This window comes from Sciurus vulgaris (assembly GCF_902686455.1).
Source record: "Sciurus vulgaris genome assembly, chromosome: 12".
Classification (NCBI taxonomy): domain Eukaryota; kingdom Metazoa; phylum Chordata; class Mammalia; order Rodentia; family Sciuridae; genus Sciurus; species Sciurus vulgaris.
The window spans coordinates 69216240-69233109 of NC_136473.1; the positions used below are offsets into that span (position 1 = coordinate 69216240).

The 16870-nt window shown below is 32.6% G+C and overlaps 1 protein-coding gene across 6 annotated transcripts in view; it reads right to left on the minus strand.

Moving 5' to 3' along the window:
• Nucleotides 1-45: 45 nt before the first annotated feature.
• Nucleotides 46-16870, minus strand: part of KCTD3 (potassium channel tetramerization domain containing 3) — a 53612-nt gene continuing 36787 nt past the window's right edge. For 2 of the 6 annotated variants that reach the window (XM_079107122.1, XM_079107124.1), the window contains exons 14-18: nucleotides 14849-15004; nucleotides 10570-10666; nucleotides 6693-6877; nucleotides 6473-6605; nucleotides 46-5436 (exon numbers count right to left, since the gene is read on the minus strand). In XM_079107122.1, the coding sequence (XP_078963248.1) occupies nucleotides 4875-5436; nucleotides 6473-6605; nucleotides 6693-6877; nucleotides 10570-10666; nucleotides 14849-15004 (1133 nt within the window). In that variant the 3' untranslated portion in view covers nucleotides 46-4874. Of the gene's footprint in view, nucleotides 5437-6472; nucleotides 6612-6692; nucleotides 6878-10569; nucleotides 10667-14848; nucleotides 15005-16870 lie in introns of all 6 variants that reach the window. The other 4 variants (XM_079107121.1, XM_079107123.1, XM_079107125.1 and 1 more) reach the window with 3 other exon arrangements.

Sequence of the window (16870 nt, forward strand, 5' to 3'; positions counted from 1 at the left end):
AAAAAAGAAAGGCATTAAGCAACTCAGTGAGACCCTGTTTCTAAATAAAATACAAAATAGGGCTGGGGGTGTGGCTCAGTGGCCCAGTGCCCAAGTTCAATCCCCAGTACCCTCCACCAAAAAAATTGTTTTATTTTGTGTAAGATGAAGCATGTAATGTTCACTAAGCTCTGGAGGTGATGCATTGGGTAAATGAATAATTGGTGGCAATTTTAATATGGGCTAGAGCTGTTACAAATGAGTTATGGAAGTTGCTGGTTTAAAAAGTAAAAGATTCTGTTGGGAGGATGTTGCTGCTATTCTTTCTATCAGCTACTTCCCTTAGGGTTGATATAATCCTGTGAGGAACAGCAATGCTAATGATCATAGCTGGGAAATGACATCCCGATTTCAGGCCATGCTGAGCCCCCAAAACATACTTTGTACTGTTGATGCACACTTGGCTAAATATTCTATTTAATTATACTATTTAGGGTTAAATATTCATGCCTTTTAACAGAGCAGCATATAACTTAGTCACAAATGTCTGCTCTTCCATTTATGAATCTGGAGAATCAGTAAAAAATTTACACATTTTTAGAGAAAGCAAGGTGTTCCAAAAGAATCACCTCTACTTGAACTAATGTTTTTATTTAACATATTTTACAGAGCTTTGCAACTCCAAAGTACTATTCATGGAATTCTGTCAATTCACTGAATACTATGGAATACTGACTTCTTCAACATAGCTTGTTTCAAATATAAACTACTGTTCTACCTACAATATTTAGTTGGCCTATGTGGAATTTAAAAAAGGAAATTTTGTATGTGCTACTTAGAATTTTGAAATTGTTAAACATATTTACATGTGATTACAAAACTATGTGTATGTATAAATGATTCACTCATATACACACTCTGAACTACACCTTCCTTCCAGAGAACTCATTATTTTAGTCTAGAGTCAGTAAGAACAGATAATATGCAATAGTACTAATTTCTATGGTTAAAAATTTTGGTCACCTGCTTAACTTGAATTATAGTCATTGGTGAAAGTCCTATAGCAAGGAGAAAACATTTTTGTCATCAACATAATATTAAAGATATTTAAATTTGTTCTGCCTGGAAAACAACATTAAGAAAACCTCTTCTTAGTTTTAAGGCTTCCAGGAAATTATTCTGAATCTGTTACACAACAGTCTGACAATATTTTGTGAATCTATGCCCAGAGACAGGTTGATTTTTGCAAGTTTGAGCTGGCAAAAACTTATAAAGGGAAACTTTACTTATTTTGCTTAAAAACCATGAATTACACCCTGGTCCAAGAGTCAAAGGCTATGGACCTTTGCACGTACTGAGACTTTATCCAAAATTGTGGGAGAGCAGCTCCTGAGACTGACAAACTCCTAAACAAAGCTTGCCAACTGCGTCAAAAGCACACATCAGTATTAAACAGAAATTCTACTGCTTTGCTACATCTTCTATAAACAAATCTAAAATGATTGTGCATATTTGGCAGAATTATATATATTTTTTCTTACCAAAAGTTTTATACTTTCTGAAATGGAAACCATAAGTTTGGTTAGTTTACGGATTTTTATTTCCATTTGCTGATTCTGGGTCAATTAGCTGTTTAAAGATGACACAAATGAGCCTTCGCCAAGGTTGAATGCTGGGCCTATAGGAACTACCTGGGGTATATAGGGAAGTAGCCTTTTCCAGTCGCAAACTGGCATTCTTACCTGTGGTCTACACTTCTTCGAATATAATTCCAAGTCACAGGTGGATTCGGAAGAGCTCATCCTTATTTTTGAAAAATTAAATAGACATCTTTATCACTGTGTATTTTTTAAAGCACAGTTATAAACTTTAAGAGAACATAAAGAACAAAGAACTCCAGGAGAATGTATCTTAAATCATGCTCCACTTAATCACCTAATTATAATGTTATTACACAAATTTAGTTAGCTGAGTTATTTACATTTTTACCACATAGGTCAGGATGAACAGAGGTTGTACAGCTTCCACCCAGAATACTACCCACTGCAATACTCATAAGTTTATTTCAGAGATTTTTTATAAGTAATTGGTATTGTATGTTAAGCCTCCGTTATACAAAATTATGCAGACCAGCCTGAATCCTCGGAGATTCTGATTAAATTGGTCTGGGGTGGGACTAAGGTACAGCTGTATTTTTTAAAACTTCCTAATGTTGAGAACCAATGAAGAAATCATGTAGAAGAGCAATAAGCTGTGCCTGATGTTCCTTGGCCTACTGCTTTCCCCTTACAATAAGCAATTCTCCATGAACCCTTAAGTTTAGATATTGGATTCATGTCTTATTACTTGTACAGGCCATATTCTCAGCTTCATTTAAGAATGACCATGTTTTGTTATTCCTAATACTGTTTGATATGAGTACATAGCTATGTTTTTGTAAGTTCTTCTAAGAATTGGACTTATAATCTATTGTAATTTCCATTAAATGGAGAACCTAAATATGAATCTGTTATAGTACCTTATACTGATGTAAAACTCATGTTGACATCCATATAAAAACAATTCTACTGGAAAAACCTGTAAATTAAATAGTCCAGGTAAAACAACTCAGTAATGAGGAACTCAATTATGTTACATGAATAACTGATTTCTAAAGCACAAATATCATGTAAATTAATCTCAATATGGTTTGCTTAATAAATATTTTTAAATATGAACCAAGTTTGATTTGAATATACTTGAGAAAAAGCACTCTAATAATCCTGAGTTACACTCTAATAATCCTGAGGAAATGATGATAAAGGTGCACCCATTGAAGAAAAACAGGGTGCTTTAGATATGGTGTCAATCAATGTACATTAGAATCAACTACAGTACTTTTTCAAAATATGAATCCCAACCACCAGACATTCACATTTAAAAGACTGGAGTAAGGCTTGGGCAACCTTAAGTGTCTAATCTAAGGTAATTATGATACAAGACTGAATGAGAAAAACAGGAATAAAACCATTGCCTTTTCAAACAGGAAGACGTGGATTCAAAAGTTGGCTCAATAGCTAAGTTATTTATCTTTTGTGGGTCACAGTGATCTCATCTGTGAAATGAGAATACTTAACAACTGGTATAATACAAAATAAGGACAAAATTAATTGAAAAACTTTTAATCATGAGAATTCTAATTCTGTTCTCATTTTTCATCAATCACATAAAGTACATAGAGGCATTTCTTTTAGTTACAACAAAAATGATATTGGTATAATGAAAAATTCAGGCAAGTGGGAACACTTTCCGTAGGTTACAAGGTGTCAGAGTAGACTCAAATCCATGCTCTGTAACCCTAAGGTTCAATCTCCTGTAAATACATGAGAAAAATAAAATGGACCTGTAATACAACACAATCCATGATATAGTCAGCTACCTTTTCATAGTATTTTGCTGTATAATAGCCCTCTCTATCTATTTTCTAAATTTTCTCTTAGTGGTAAATATTCCAATTCCCCACCCCCTTAATTTCCTTACTTGTCCATCCAACTTCCACACCACTGTGATTATAATGAAAAGGGCACAAGATGAATCTTTAGTGACTTTGAAATTATGCTTTGCCTAACATTTTTCCTTACTGACAATGTGACTTAGTTTTTGGACATATTCTCACTCTCCATTTTCTTTTTATAGAAAGAAGTAAAAAAAAAAAAAAAAAAAAAAAATGATCCACTTCAAACATCTTAAACAACTGAAATCATTATGTCTAAATCTTTTTTATTTGATTCAATTGATAAATAAATACAAGAGAATTTTTGTGAAACCATTGGTAATATAGTAAAATTTAAAGAATTTATTTCAACTTTACTCATTATATTTCTTGGAATGGGAATATATACATTATTCACCAATAAATGCTTAATGGTTTAAATTTACACTTACTCCATTTGCGGAAACTTGAAAATCATTCCAATTAAATGAAAAAAAATTTTACAAAATTTTTTTCTCTAACAATTGAAAATATATTCAAAATAACATTTTTACAACAACCAAAAACCCAAATCTACAATCTCAGAAGTTTAACAAAATGACCTACATTTAAGTTATTTTGATTATTAATACTAAAAGGTGGCTCCTAAAACAAGGTTAAATGAGCAACTGAGTTGTCCCTTCTGGGCACTCAAAGCTTTGCCTAATTTATTATTTTTATCTCGTCTTTTCCAAAACAGACAATTGCTCCAACTTGAAAGACAATTCACATGGACTTTTTGTATTGAATATTGGTGATGCATGCTAAGATTTAAGAACTCCCAACAGTGAGAATCAGAAAATGACCCACAATTAAAAAAAAGAAAAAATCCTAGAAGTCTTACTACACAGTGGAATCTTGTACTCAACATTAATAGTGTTTTTTAATTACATGATATTTTCTCACAAATGTAGCACCTCATCAAATATCTGGTAAACACACTGAAAACACAATTAGGTTTGGGAGACCAACTTTCAAAAAGAATTGTCATTCACTAAAGGTAACATTGCAAGACAAGTCTCAGGCACAATCAAGATTAGGAATGCAGTCTGTTGGTTCCCATGCTCCAGGGGATATTCATCCATATGGACACCATCCTATTAAGATGTGGTACTATGATAACAAAACCAATGGAGTAGTTAAACATTAAAACAAATACTGTTTTACAAATAATCTGTTAAATGTGTTTGTAAAACTAAAAAAACTTCCAAAATGTCAAGAGATATGATTACTTTATCTCCTTATTCCAGGTAATTCTGTTAAAAAGATAATAAATGATGTCCAATTTTATCTTGTAAAGTCTCACTGTAAAAACTAACTGAAATCCAGGAAAATTTAATTTTCATCTTAATTTAACAAAACTACCATTCATTTTGGTGAGTTTTCACAAACTGTATTCTTGACCTGAAGAATCACTTTTTTTATGCCGAGGAGATGGAGTGGTCTTTGTAGGAGAAGGAGATGCAGTACCAGGCGAGTCAGTTCCTCCATCAGAAGTACTTGGTGATGATGCCAGATAGGGAACTTTCTTTCTTCCAAGGAATCCTCCCCCTTCAAATCCTCCTTTCTTCCGTAACTCCACTTTATTTTCATTTTCATCTTCTGAAGCCCTCTTCTTGGGTTCAGAAAAAACTTCAGCTGTTTTGTGCATTTCTAATCCACTATCCAATTCTTTCAAACTTTTTATTTCTGCTCCAGGAGACTTTCTCTCTAATATATTACATTCCCCTGTTGCTCCCTTCACTTCAGCTTGTATTGGACCCAAGTTACCATTTTCAGGAACAGCTCTTTCTACATTTCTGTTTAAATTAATAGTCTGGAAGTCTCTGTAACTATGAAAGCTCTCAGTCCTTCTTGCCCTTGCTAACAAAGGACTCTCTCTGTAAGGCCTCATGGAACCATAAGTAGCTGCTTCATGAATGGTTTCATGGTGCTGAAGCTGAAGGCTGAAAAAATTTTTTGAAAAATTATAGTTCAGATTTCACTTTGCAATTTCTCAGGAGCATATCTCATTAATTGAACTACTAGTAAAAATACATGTACAGTATATTATATCCATATTTTTCCCTGTAAACCTGTATATATCAACAGGTACATGCCTGTAATCCCAGCAACTGGGGAGGCAAAAGCAGGAGGATCACAAGTTCAAGTGTAGCCTGGGCAACTTAGACCCTCTCTCAAAATAAAATGTAGCTCAGTGGTACAGTGCCCCTGGGTTCAATCCCCAGTACCACATTAAAATTTTTTTCTTTTACCAAATATATATATATATGTAAAATTACCAATGCAAATAATACCACATGTATATAGTTAAGCTAGACTTCTGAGTAGCTGGAGAAAACAAAAACAAAATAAAAACCTTCAAAATCACCAATCAATATAATTCAGCACTTGGCCTTTGGTTCTTCAGATTTCAAAACATTTTTTCAATATGGGAAGAAAAAATAAGGCATACTATATCGTTGTATTGAAATACATAATGCCTAAAATATAAGATTAACAAGATAGTATAATCACTTTTGATTAATATGGTCCCTGAAACAACAGGAACCAAACCTCTATATACTAAGCAAAGTGACATAGGATTTCCCTATTTTCTCTGAGTGAAATCTTAATCACATAATGGGCCTTCAAATTGGCAGTAATTCACAAAGTAAGTTAAAAGGCAAAAAATGGTGGCTTGGGTTACAGCTCAATGGGAGAATGCATGCTTAATACTGAGCATGAAGCCCTGGGTTCAATCCCCAGTCATAAAACAAACAAAATCCCCAAAAATAAAAAGAAAGAAAAAACTGGTTTCCTATGAAAAGAACTAGATATGCACAGTGCATACAGATAAGAAGTTTGCTAAAATAAAAAAATAAATATTAACAAAGTCTGCATTACTTTTAAAAATATGGCTTTTAGAACAACTGTGATCATGTCAGTTCATTTTCCCAAAAGCTATCAATTCAACTTATAATACCCAGCTTTTTAACCTACCTAGAATTTGATTCTCGAAGGCGGCTATGCTGAACTACAGAAGTTGCTGGACTGATGTTGGGCGTAGCACAGCGAGATGTGCTGAGATCACACTGATCTAGTAATTTGAGTAGTTCTTCTTCAGTTGGACCACCTACATCTTAGGAAAACAAACACTCATTATAATCACTAATGTCAAAAGCTAGCCTTGTGACAAACATCTTTCCATGTGGGAACCTACCCTTATCTTCACTTTTATTAACCATATCCATAGCAGTGGTCAGATCCCACATTTGAATGCTGCCATTTGTATGGCCTGTGAACAAGTAACGCCTTGGCCTTGAGCCCATCCTACTGGATCCCTCACATTCTCTCACTGTAAATGAGGATATTGTAGTACAGTCAACAGCTTGGATCTCACAGATTCTGCAAAAGATGTTATATAGTTGTAAGGGAAGAAATAACATCTTAATCATTAAGATGTTCTGTTCTTATTTGCAAAGATACAGTTGAGTACATCTAAAACAAATTTAAAGGGGTCAAGGCAAGTCAATAGGAATAAAATTCGAGTCTTGTTTATTTGAGGCTAGAGAAAACAATATGTAAGCTAATCAAAATAAGGCAATACCTTAAATTTAAAAAAAAAAGAGCCTTGATGAGAATGAACAATTCTTTAAAAAGAAACTGAAAAAAAGAAAGAAATCATGATAGAAAATATTTTTAAAAAGTCATTAAAATTTATGTGCAAATTTTTAAAAAATCTGAAACCAGAAAAAATATATCACTCTACAGAGATGGCCAACATTGTATTCTCCATTAGGACACTCCTTACTCTATGAAAGCAATGTTATAGCTACTTACTAATTTTCAAAAAGAATAAAAGAACCTGAAATGAAACAATTATCATCTATCCTGACAAATGAGGAAACCAAAGACTAAAGTGAGCAGATGATTTTTCCCAAAGTCATAGGGTTAGATGAATTGTACTTCAGTGAATTATTTATTTTGGCCTACTTCAAAATAGTGTTTGAGGAACTTATTAAAAAAAAAAAAAAAAATGAAAGAAAAAAAAAAAAGGAAAAATTAGTACCAAGCAAATGTAAGGTCAAAAAATTAAGAAGGAAGAGAAAATACCACCCAAATAAATATGAGAAACATAGTAGAAAAATAGTAGGAACAGAAAATGAAGCTTAGCTCGATTTCCTAGCAGGCAAGGCAATGGGAGGAAAATGCGAATTCCTACATGCCCACATACAGTGTGAAACGGGCTATGCTAGTCTCACTCCTGATCTCAAGGAAAATGCTTCCTTCATCACTGAGTCTGAGATTTGCAACAATTATTTCCTAGACATTATCAGATTAAGGAATTTCTTCTTTTAGTTAGTAGAACTTTTTAAAATCATAAATGAGTATATAATTGTCAATTTTTTTCTATTTATCAAGATAACTTTTCATAATATTGCTAACAGTGAATATTTTTAATATTTGTAAATTGATTTAAAATATATTTTTAAAAAAGCTAGATTTGTCTTATGTTTAAAATAAACATCAATATTTATATGTGCATGAAAACACAAATGATTTTGCTCTTTTTTTCCTATGAGATAGATTCCTTAGGATTACTTCTTCAAATTTTTCTACAAGTATCTTTTTTTTCCATGCAAACTTCAACAAATCCTTTCATTTCACTTTTTCCTATTTAGAATCTGAATTGTCTTTAAACAGCATGCTTTGGTTTATAATAGTTTCATAGAGGGTTGGTCTTCTATTTGATTCTATAAAAAAACTTCTGCTTGTTACTTTTATAACTAGGATTTCCTCTGGAATGATACATTTAAAAATAATAAAATTTGTTTTATCATGCAGAAATTGTAGTTGATTACATACTGTCTGAAATAACAAAAGAGGGTTATGTGAAAAATTAATATAGATGAGATACTACACTGTTAAAGGGTAACAGTTTTAACAAATATTTGGCAGCTTCTTCACTAAATATGGACTGAACAAACACTAAATCACAGTGATTTATACATGCTGAAGAAAGGCAACCAAGAAATTTTAAAAACATCAATAGTATCAGTAACATTAAAATGAAAACCAATAATGTGTGTAAGGACTCTGAATATGAATTTTGAACTTTTTTCACTTGACATGAAAAAAATTTTTTTAAGAGAAGAAATGCCAATCTGAGACTACAAATAATAATTTTAAAGGAACTGAAATTTCAGTCAATGCAAAAGGAAGAGAAAAACTAACTTCAATTAAACAACTATTATAGTCAGGGACTATGTGAGATATTTTATATTTTTTTACTCATTTTACCTTGTTATGTTATACCATCAAAATAGTCGAACCTTAGTTTGTAAAGAAACCAAGGCTTACTTTTTTTTTTTTTTTTTTTTTTTTGGTTTTGGGGATTGAACCCAGGGTCTTGCTGATTCTGGATAAGTGCTCTACCACTGAGCCACATCCCCACCCCAATTAGTATGTCTACTATTGGGCTGGGGAGATAGCTCAGCTGGTAGAGTGCTTGCCTTGCAAGCACAAGTCCCTGAGTTCGATCCCCAGTACTGCAAAAAAAGAAAAGAAAAGAAAAGAAAAAGAATGTCTATTATCAAGAATACAAGCAACAATAGGTGTTAGCGAGGATGTGGGGAAAAAGGTACACTCATACATTGCGGGTGGAGCTGAAAATTGGTGCAACCACACTGTAAAGCAATATGGAGATTCCTTAGAAAACCTAGAATGGAACCACCATTTGACCCAGCTACCCCACTCCTTGGCCTATATCCAAAGGACATAAAATCAGCATACTACAGTGACACAGTTACATCAATGTTTAGAGCAGCTCAATTCACAATAGCTAGATTGTGGAACCAACCTATATGCCCTTCAATAGATAAAGTAACTGTGGTATATATACACAATGGAATATGATTCAGCCATAAAGAAGGATAAAATTACGGCATCTGCAGGTAAATGGATGGACTTGGAGAATATCATGCTAAGTGAAATAAGCCAATCCCAAAAACCCAAAGGCCAAATGATTTCTCTGTAAGGGGATGATGGTACATAATGGGGGCGGGGGAGGGGAGAGGCAAGAATGGAGGAAGGATGGATTGTATACAGGAAAATGAGGGGTAGCGAGAAGGAAAGATAACAGAATGGGACAAACATCATTACCCTATGTACAAGTATGATTATACAAACGGTGTGACTCTGCTTTGTGGTGTGACTCTGCTTTGCTTCCGTGTACAACCAGAGAAACAAAGTTGTACCCCGTTTATGTACAATGAATCAAAAAAAAAAAAAAAAGAAAGAAACCAAGGCTAAGAAAAACAAAGTAACTTAAGCTGAATTTACAAAGCTAATGAAGAGTGCCAGAATTAGAATTTTGTTTATCTGTCTGCCATCAAATTCATTGTTCTTCACTTAATGCTTGAATAGAAATCATTTCTGAAGATGAAATCAGAAGAATACTGCCATTGTCATATAATGGGAAGGGCAGCATTCTCACTGTGCAAGTCAGGAAGTAAATACATAAAGACAGCATTCTTGTTCTCACGGAGACAATTTCTTTCTATACTCAAGTAGACAGAAGGAGAAAAATGTGATAAAATATGAAAATGAAATATGGGTGCTAAATGGTAAGCTGTGCCAAGATTATGCAAATTGTAGTTATTATTAATCAAGGTTTAACTGCTTCATCATTTTTATTGTACAAGGGAATACTATCAGAAAATCTGTAATATATTTATGAAATATAACATACAATTTGTATGTGATAGGATAGGAAATATTTACATTCTAGAGTGTTTTATTTTCTGAAGGAAGAAACAATATTTTTAAGAAAAAACAGTTATGTTTGAACATGAAAGAAGTTCACTGTTTCTTTTTTATTATATCACTAGTTCTTCCTACTCGTCCACAACCATATGTAAAAACCTTAAATGAATCTTAGAGAATAAGTGCTAAGTAAACTGTTTTAATGTTAACTTATAATAATGAGATAATGAATAGACAACTTTTTTAGTTGTAGTCTTTCATCAATATAACAAATTATGCCATGTATTCTGTAAGATAGTAATTTCAGCATAGAAATATCGTTAAAGTGTTACCTTTTCCCAGTAGATGAGAGTCTTACAAATAGTTTGTTAGTGATGGGAACAACTTTCTGGATAAACACCTGTTGATCATCTCGCTCTCCAAAAGGCCCTTGGTCAGACAACAGAAAATGTCAAAAGAAGTTAATTAAAATTTAATTTATTTAATTTTACAATAGGAACATTAATATTAATACCTCTACTAAACAGAATTTCTCACGCCTATTAGTATAGCATTTTCAAGTCAAAATCAGACACAAAATGCAATGATTCAAGCACTTCAACTTGAATTAAAAATTTTAAAAGAAATACACAATAATTCAAACTTTTATTTTATGCAGTAAGGCTACAAAAGTTGAAGGCAACAGTCTGATTAAAGTACCACATTAACAGTACTAGAGGAGAGCTGTTAAAATATTTACTCTCTTTGGGGATGTGCTTAGATTCTCATAATTTAAAAAGGAGGTACAGAGGTATAAATCAGCAGTAGAATGAACACACTTTCAGCATGTGCAAGGCCCTGGGTTTGAGTCCTAGCACTAAAACAACCACCATAAAAACCACCCCCACCACCAAAAAAAGGGGGAGAGAATGTACAAATTAAGTCGCTTCAAGCATTTACTTCACTTTTCTGAAAAGACAACATGTAAAATCTTAAAATATAATTCTGTTTAACTTCATTAAACAGAAGCAGAAGTTTCCATTAACCTTGATCTTTTTCCTTTTTTTAAAGGAAATGACTTCATATAGAGTAACTGGTAAGCTAAGACAGACACACAGCAGCACGAAAGTGTAATATGAAATCTAATGCAGGTTGAGTATCCCTTATTCAAAATGCTTGGGACTACAAGTGTTGCAAATTTTGGACTTTTTCAGATTTTGGAAATTTGCGAATACACAATGAGATATTTTGGGGATCAAACCCAAGTCTAAACATGAAATTTATGCTCCACATACACCTTATACACTGACTGAAAGGAATGCTGTACAATATTTTTAATAATTCTGTACAAGAAATAAAAGTTTCATAGTGTAGGATTTTCTACTTTTCATGTTGGAAACATGAAAAAACTCAAAAAGTTTTGGATACTGAAGCATTTGGGATTCAGATTTTTGGATTAAAAAGAAAGATTCAATTATTTTCACTATAGCGTACTGGACAAGGCAAAAAGATTCTGAACAACAACATAAAGAAAAACTTAATATGCAAAACTTACAGATAAAATTTTAAGAACTCTTTTCCTATTATATCCATTAGCTAAAATATCAATTTATTCTCATATAAAGTATATGATAGACAAAAAATTTTAAAGACAATATATCCCAAGCTATCTCATGAATCATGCCTATTTAATAAATGAAACATCTTTATGAGTAGTACTTTATTTTGTTTACCATGTGCCATACAAGTACTAATTCATCCTAATAATCATAACTACCATGTAAAGGAGGTCATATTATTATGGTCATTTTACAGATGAGAAAACTAAAGCACCAAGAGACTAGCTAACCAGAGGTCCTCTGGGATGGAGCTGGAACTCCAAGTAGCCCAAGTAGTTTGGTTCCAGACTGGCTCTTCACTACACTATGCAGTTGCTCAATTACTGGAGAACTTTCTAAAGTTTAATTCTACTGGGAATGACAGTCCTCATTCAATAACCCATACACAAAGTCAAAATAGTAATGATGAATAAAATACCTAGGGCTGAGCAGAACTATGGAACTGTTCTTCACTCCCCTTAAACTCTAATAATTCACATGAAATACTCCCATAACCTAACTCTGATGACCTTGCCCAATTTATAGATACTCCAATCTCCCAAATTGACATCTTTCCTTGGAACACAAAATATACTCAGATCCTTTTTGTTTTGGGGTGGGGAGATGGGAGGAGGAATCAAAATGAGCTCTGAACTCCCTTCCTTGCTTTTTAACTTTTTTTCTTTCATGGTCACTGCCAGTATCTACTACTCCATTACCCACTGCAATCTAGATTTCACCCACAGCATTCTTGACAGTGTTCCACTGCTCTGTATGTCTATTTACTTATTTTTAAGTATAAAGAGGAAAGAAAAATCTCTGTCTCCTTTATTTTAGTGGGTTTTAAAGTTAATTCACGGGATTGTTTCTTACTATTTTATTCACATTACACATGCTCTCCCTGAACAACCCCTACCAGGGCTTTCACTACTTTTTAAATGCTACTGACGCATAAACAAAATTTCCAGTTAAGGTCTTTGTTACCAGAGCCTAACCCTCATCCCTTCATACCATGGAATATCCACAGACAATACTACTCAAAATATATATATTCGACTTCACATTCTTTTCCAAAATAAGCCCCTCTTTTCTATGTTTCTTTATTTCAGTTAATGGCACTCATTTACTTCATTTCCCAAGTAAGACTCCTGAGCCAGCCTATGACTTTACTGTTCTCTAAGCCTTCTTGGACATGCATATGAAGAATGAACTGTAAACACTGATCAGGTATCACTGTCAAAATTCTTAAAAAGCTCCCCGTTACTTACAAGATAAAATCTAAACTCTTCAGTTTATTGTAGAGAAAGGTTTTCAATTGTGTGGTACTTGCTTATCAACCCAGTCTTATTCCTAAATCCCTATAATCCAGCACTCAATGACCTTTTTGACATTTTCCAAACTTGCCAGGTTCTCTGGGTTTCTCTTCTTTTAGCATGCTCTTTTTGTTCTAGCAGTAAAGTCCCAACTCTAGAACATTTCAAATTGAACAAAAACATACTCATGCTTCCTGTGTCAGTTCAAACACTAAGACCTTGCTAAAGTGTTCTCTTTCTGAATGTTAGTTTCCAACAATATTAAGTAGGGAAAATAACTACTTCATATAATTGTTAAGCAATTAAATATAAGGGTATGATACTTAGCCTAGATACTGGTGCTATCTCCACTGAGTGCTTTTAGCTCTATGCCCTTAAGCACAGTGTACAAAATACAATTGTTTTCTTTTTATTCCCACTGCAAGTACTGTAAGTTAATGTTCACCACGCTGTATTTTTTTAGATTCCTAATGTATGGAGCAAAACTACTAAATAACCATTTGTTGAAGAAATAAAAATACAAACTTCCAGTTCCTAGCAACATGTAGGAAACCATCATCACAAGTAATTATTAAAACTAATGGCAATGAACATTTCTTTTACTAAATATACTAAGTAGTGCAATTGTTTTAATGTATTTTGAAACTTTTACTATGTGAGCATATTCTAGATGGATGCAAATTTCCAGTATATTTAAAATTCATAGAAAATCAATTCTATTAGATTCTTTCAAATGAGTCCTTGGGAGAAATAATCTGTCTCCACGATGAACTCTGTATATGCATTTCTGTGTGTATATGAGTTCTCATTCATACATGTATGTATGGCATACAGAGACAAATTAATTTAACTTCACATGCCTTTTACTAAATTCAGAGCATCAATGAAGATATCACACATTGTTTCCTAATGAATGTTATGCCATCAAAATAACTTTGATTTTTCAAAGACATCAGTCTTTTTCTAGCTTCAAATTTTATTTTCAGATTACTAATCAAATAAAAATATTAAATTTTTTTAAATACCCAGAATGGAACCTCAAAGAAAAATAGTTTCAAATGTGCACAGATATTATAGTTTTAGTTATAAACAAAAGTTGCTAGCATTTGCAGATGACATTAAATGAAGAAACATTAATAAGATGAAAAATATCTTCTTACAACTTTTTTTTTTTTTTAATTTTAGTTGTAGATGGACATAATAACTTTATTTTTTCTATGTGGTGCTGAGAATCAAACCCAATGCTTCACATGTGCCAGGCAAGCTACTCCACCACTGAGCCATAACCCCAACCCATCTTGTAACTTGTTTCTTTTGGTACTAAAGGACTGAGCCTAGGGGTGCTTAACCACTTAGCCACATCCTCAGCCCTTTATTTATGTTTTATTTACAGACAGGGTCACAATGAGTTGCTAAGTGCCTCACTAAGTTGCTGAGGCTGGTTTGAACTCACTGTTCCTCCTGTCTCAGCCCCCCAAGCCTCTGGGATTACAGGCATGTGCCAGGCCCATCTTGTAACTTTTTAAACAATAAAAATACTTCAATAATATAACTGAATTTATAGAATCTAATGAGAAAAATGCACTAAAATTGTTTTGAGCTTCAACTTTGAAATAAAAAATTAATATTTAAAACTCGTTTTTTAGACTTCTACTAGTTGATACATTTCTTTTGAACTATCCACATAATACCTGAAAATTACCCCAAATAATCTAGCTTACCTATGTCATTTCCAGAGGAATAGCTACCATGACTTTCTGTCTCCTCCAGAGACAGTATCTTGAATGATGCTAAAGGAGTGGAACCTGGCTGAGTAGAGATCATTCCTCTGAAACGTGTTACTGTCCATGTGCGCACATGATTATTATCTGCACAGACTAGAAGATAAAGAGAACACAAAAGGTTACTAAATACAGATTATAAGGACAGTACCAAAATCCCTTTAAACACATTTGAACTTTTTCACTATAATCTACATTAAACAGATCATGGTACATTTTAAGTAGCAAATGACATATTTATCTAAAAATTATACTCAAGTTACACCTACCTAAAAAAGAGGGGGGTTAAATATGTTTTATCTTGCCTTGCTACAAATATAAGGTACACCACTAAATTCATGGATTCTTGTAAAAACAGACTGTAAGATTTAAATATAGAAAAGGTTAAAAATGTGTATATAAGAGAGAAGATACTGATTATCCTAGTCTTTGGTCAAACTACATAGTTAACAGTTGCTTAGTTTATTTTTTTTAAACTGAGAAACTGTTTCTGCTAATATTACTCAAATGTTAAACAGTCTAGATCAACAGTCATACAAAAATGATTATTACAAATGACATTTATCAAATATAGGAATAAGAGTTATTTATTGTCCACTCATAGTTATATTAAGGAACATTAGCGTCTGTACTAGAGCTGAGCATTATTTTTAAGAGAATCTGCTTTAAGAAATCTGTTCCAATTAATTTGTTTTTTGAATTGAAATACTATTCAATGGATATGTAATGAGAAATCTCCTATCTTCTTATTTTTGTCTGAACAGGTACTCTATTAAAAAACATCAAAAATGATATCACGATTACATACATTTTTGACACATCTTTGTAAAAAAATACAATAATTTTCCATTTATAATGATTTTGGAAAATTTATTAGCATTACCAATGAGTTACAAACTCATCAGTAAACACTAATAAAGAATCCCAAATTTCTTCCATGCACATATACCATTTCCTACTGGATTCTTATAAAATAACATTTCTTATGAAGTATCAGTTTTGTATTTTAAACCACACTTTAGAAAACAATGTATTTTTGGCAAACAGCAACAAGTAACTTCTGGTTACTTTTTATTCTGATGTAACAACATTCTCAATTCTCAGAATAACAGTTTTCTGATTTAAAAAAAAAAGAAACAGTTTTGGACCATTTAATTAGTTACATGGAAAAAATTCTGATTTTCACTATTAAGTTTATAGGGATTCAGAAAAATAAATACCTTTGGGTGACTCAATTGAGTAATAAGGACTATTTTTTTAATATTAATTATGCAAAAATTTTATTTCAGAAACAAAGTAATTACATTTATGCTGATATCCATCAGGTGGCACAAAAACATAAATATGAATACATAAGAACTCAAGATTTTTGGGCTGGGGCTGTAGCTCAGTGGCAGAGGGCTTGCCTAGCACATATGAGGCACTGGGTTTGATCCTTAGCATTGTGTAAAAAAATAAATAAATAAATAAGATGAAGGCAGTCTGTCTATCTATGACTACAAAAAAATTAAAAAAAAAAAACTCGAGATTTTTTTATTAAACAAGGTATTTTTCTTGACTAGGTATTTTTCTTGACTAATTTTTCTTTATTTAAATTCCAAACCTACATGAAATGTTTCATGTTAAAATACAAATTTTATGAAGTAGTTCTTGACATCACATCCTACAATAACTTTATAACCACCAAAATAACAGCATACACTATTACTATCTTTAAGCATTGTCATTTAAATATCACAACCACTGGCAAAATAGTCTATATTCTCATAGGATTAAACTGCCTTATTTCATGCATATGTTTTGTGCAAAGGACTATGATGAGAACAGGATGGAGAACAAAACAACCTGCAGTAGGAACTCCCTCTCTAGAAAAGGGAGACAGATGTTAAATGAACAAATAAATCACCAAATGATTAGTTTATAAAGAAAACAAACTGAGATACTATTATAGAAAGTTACTGT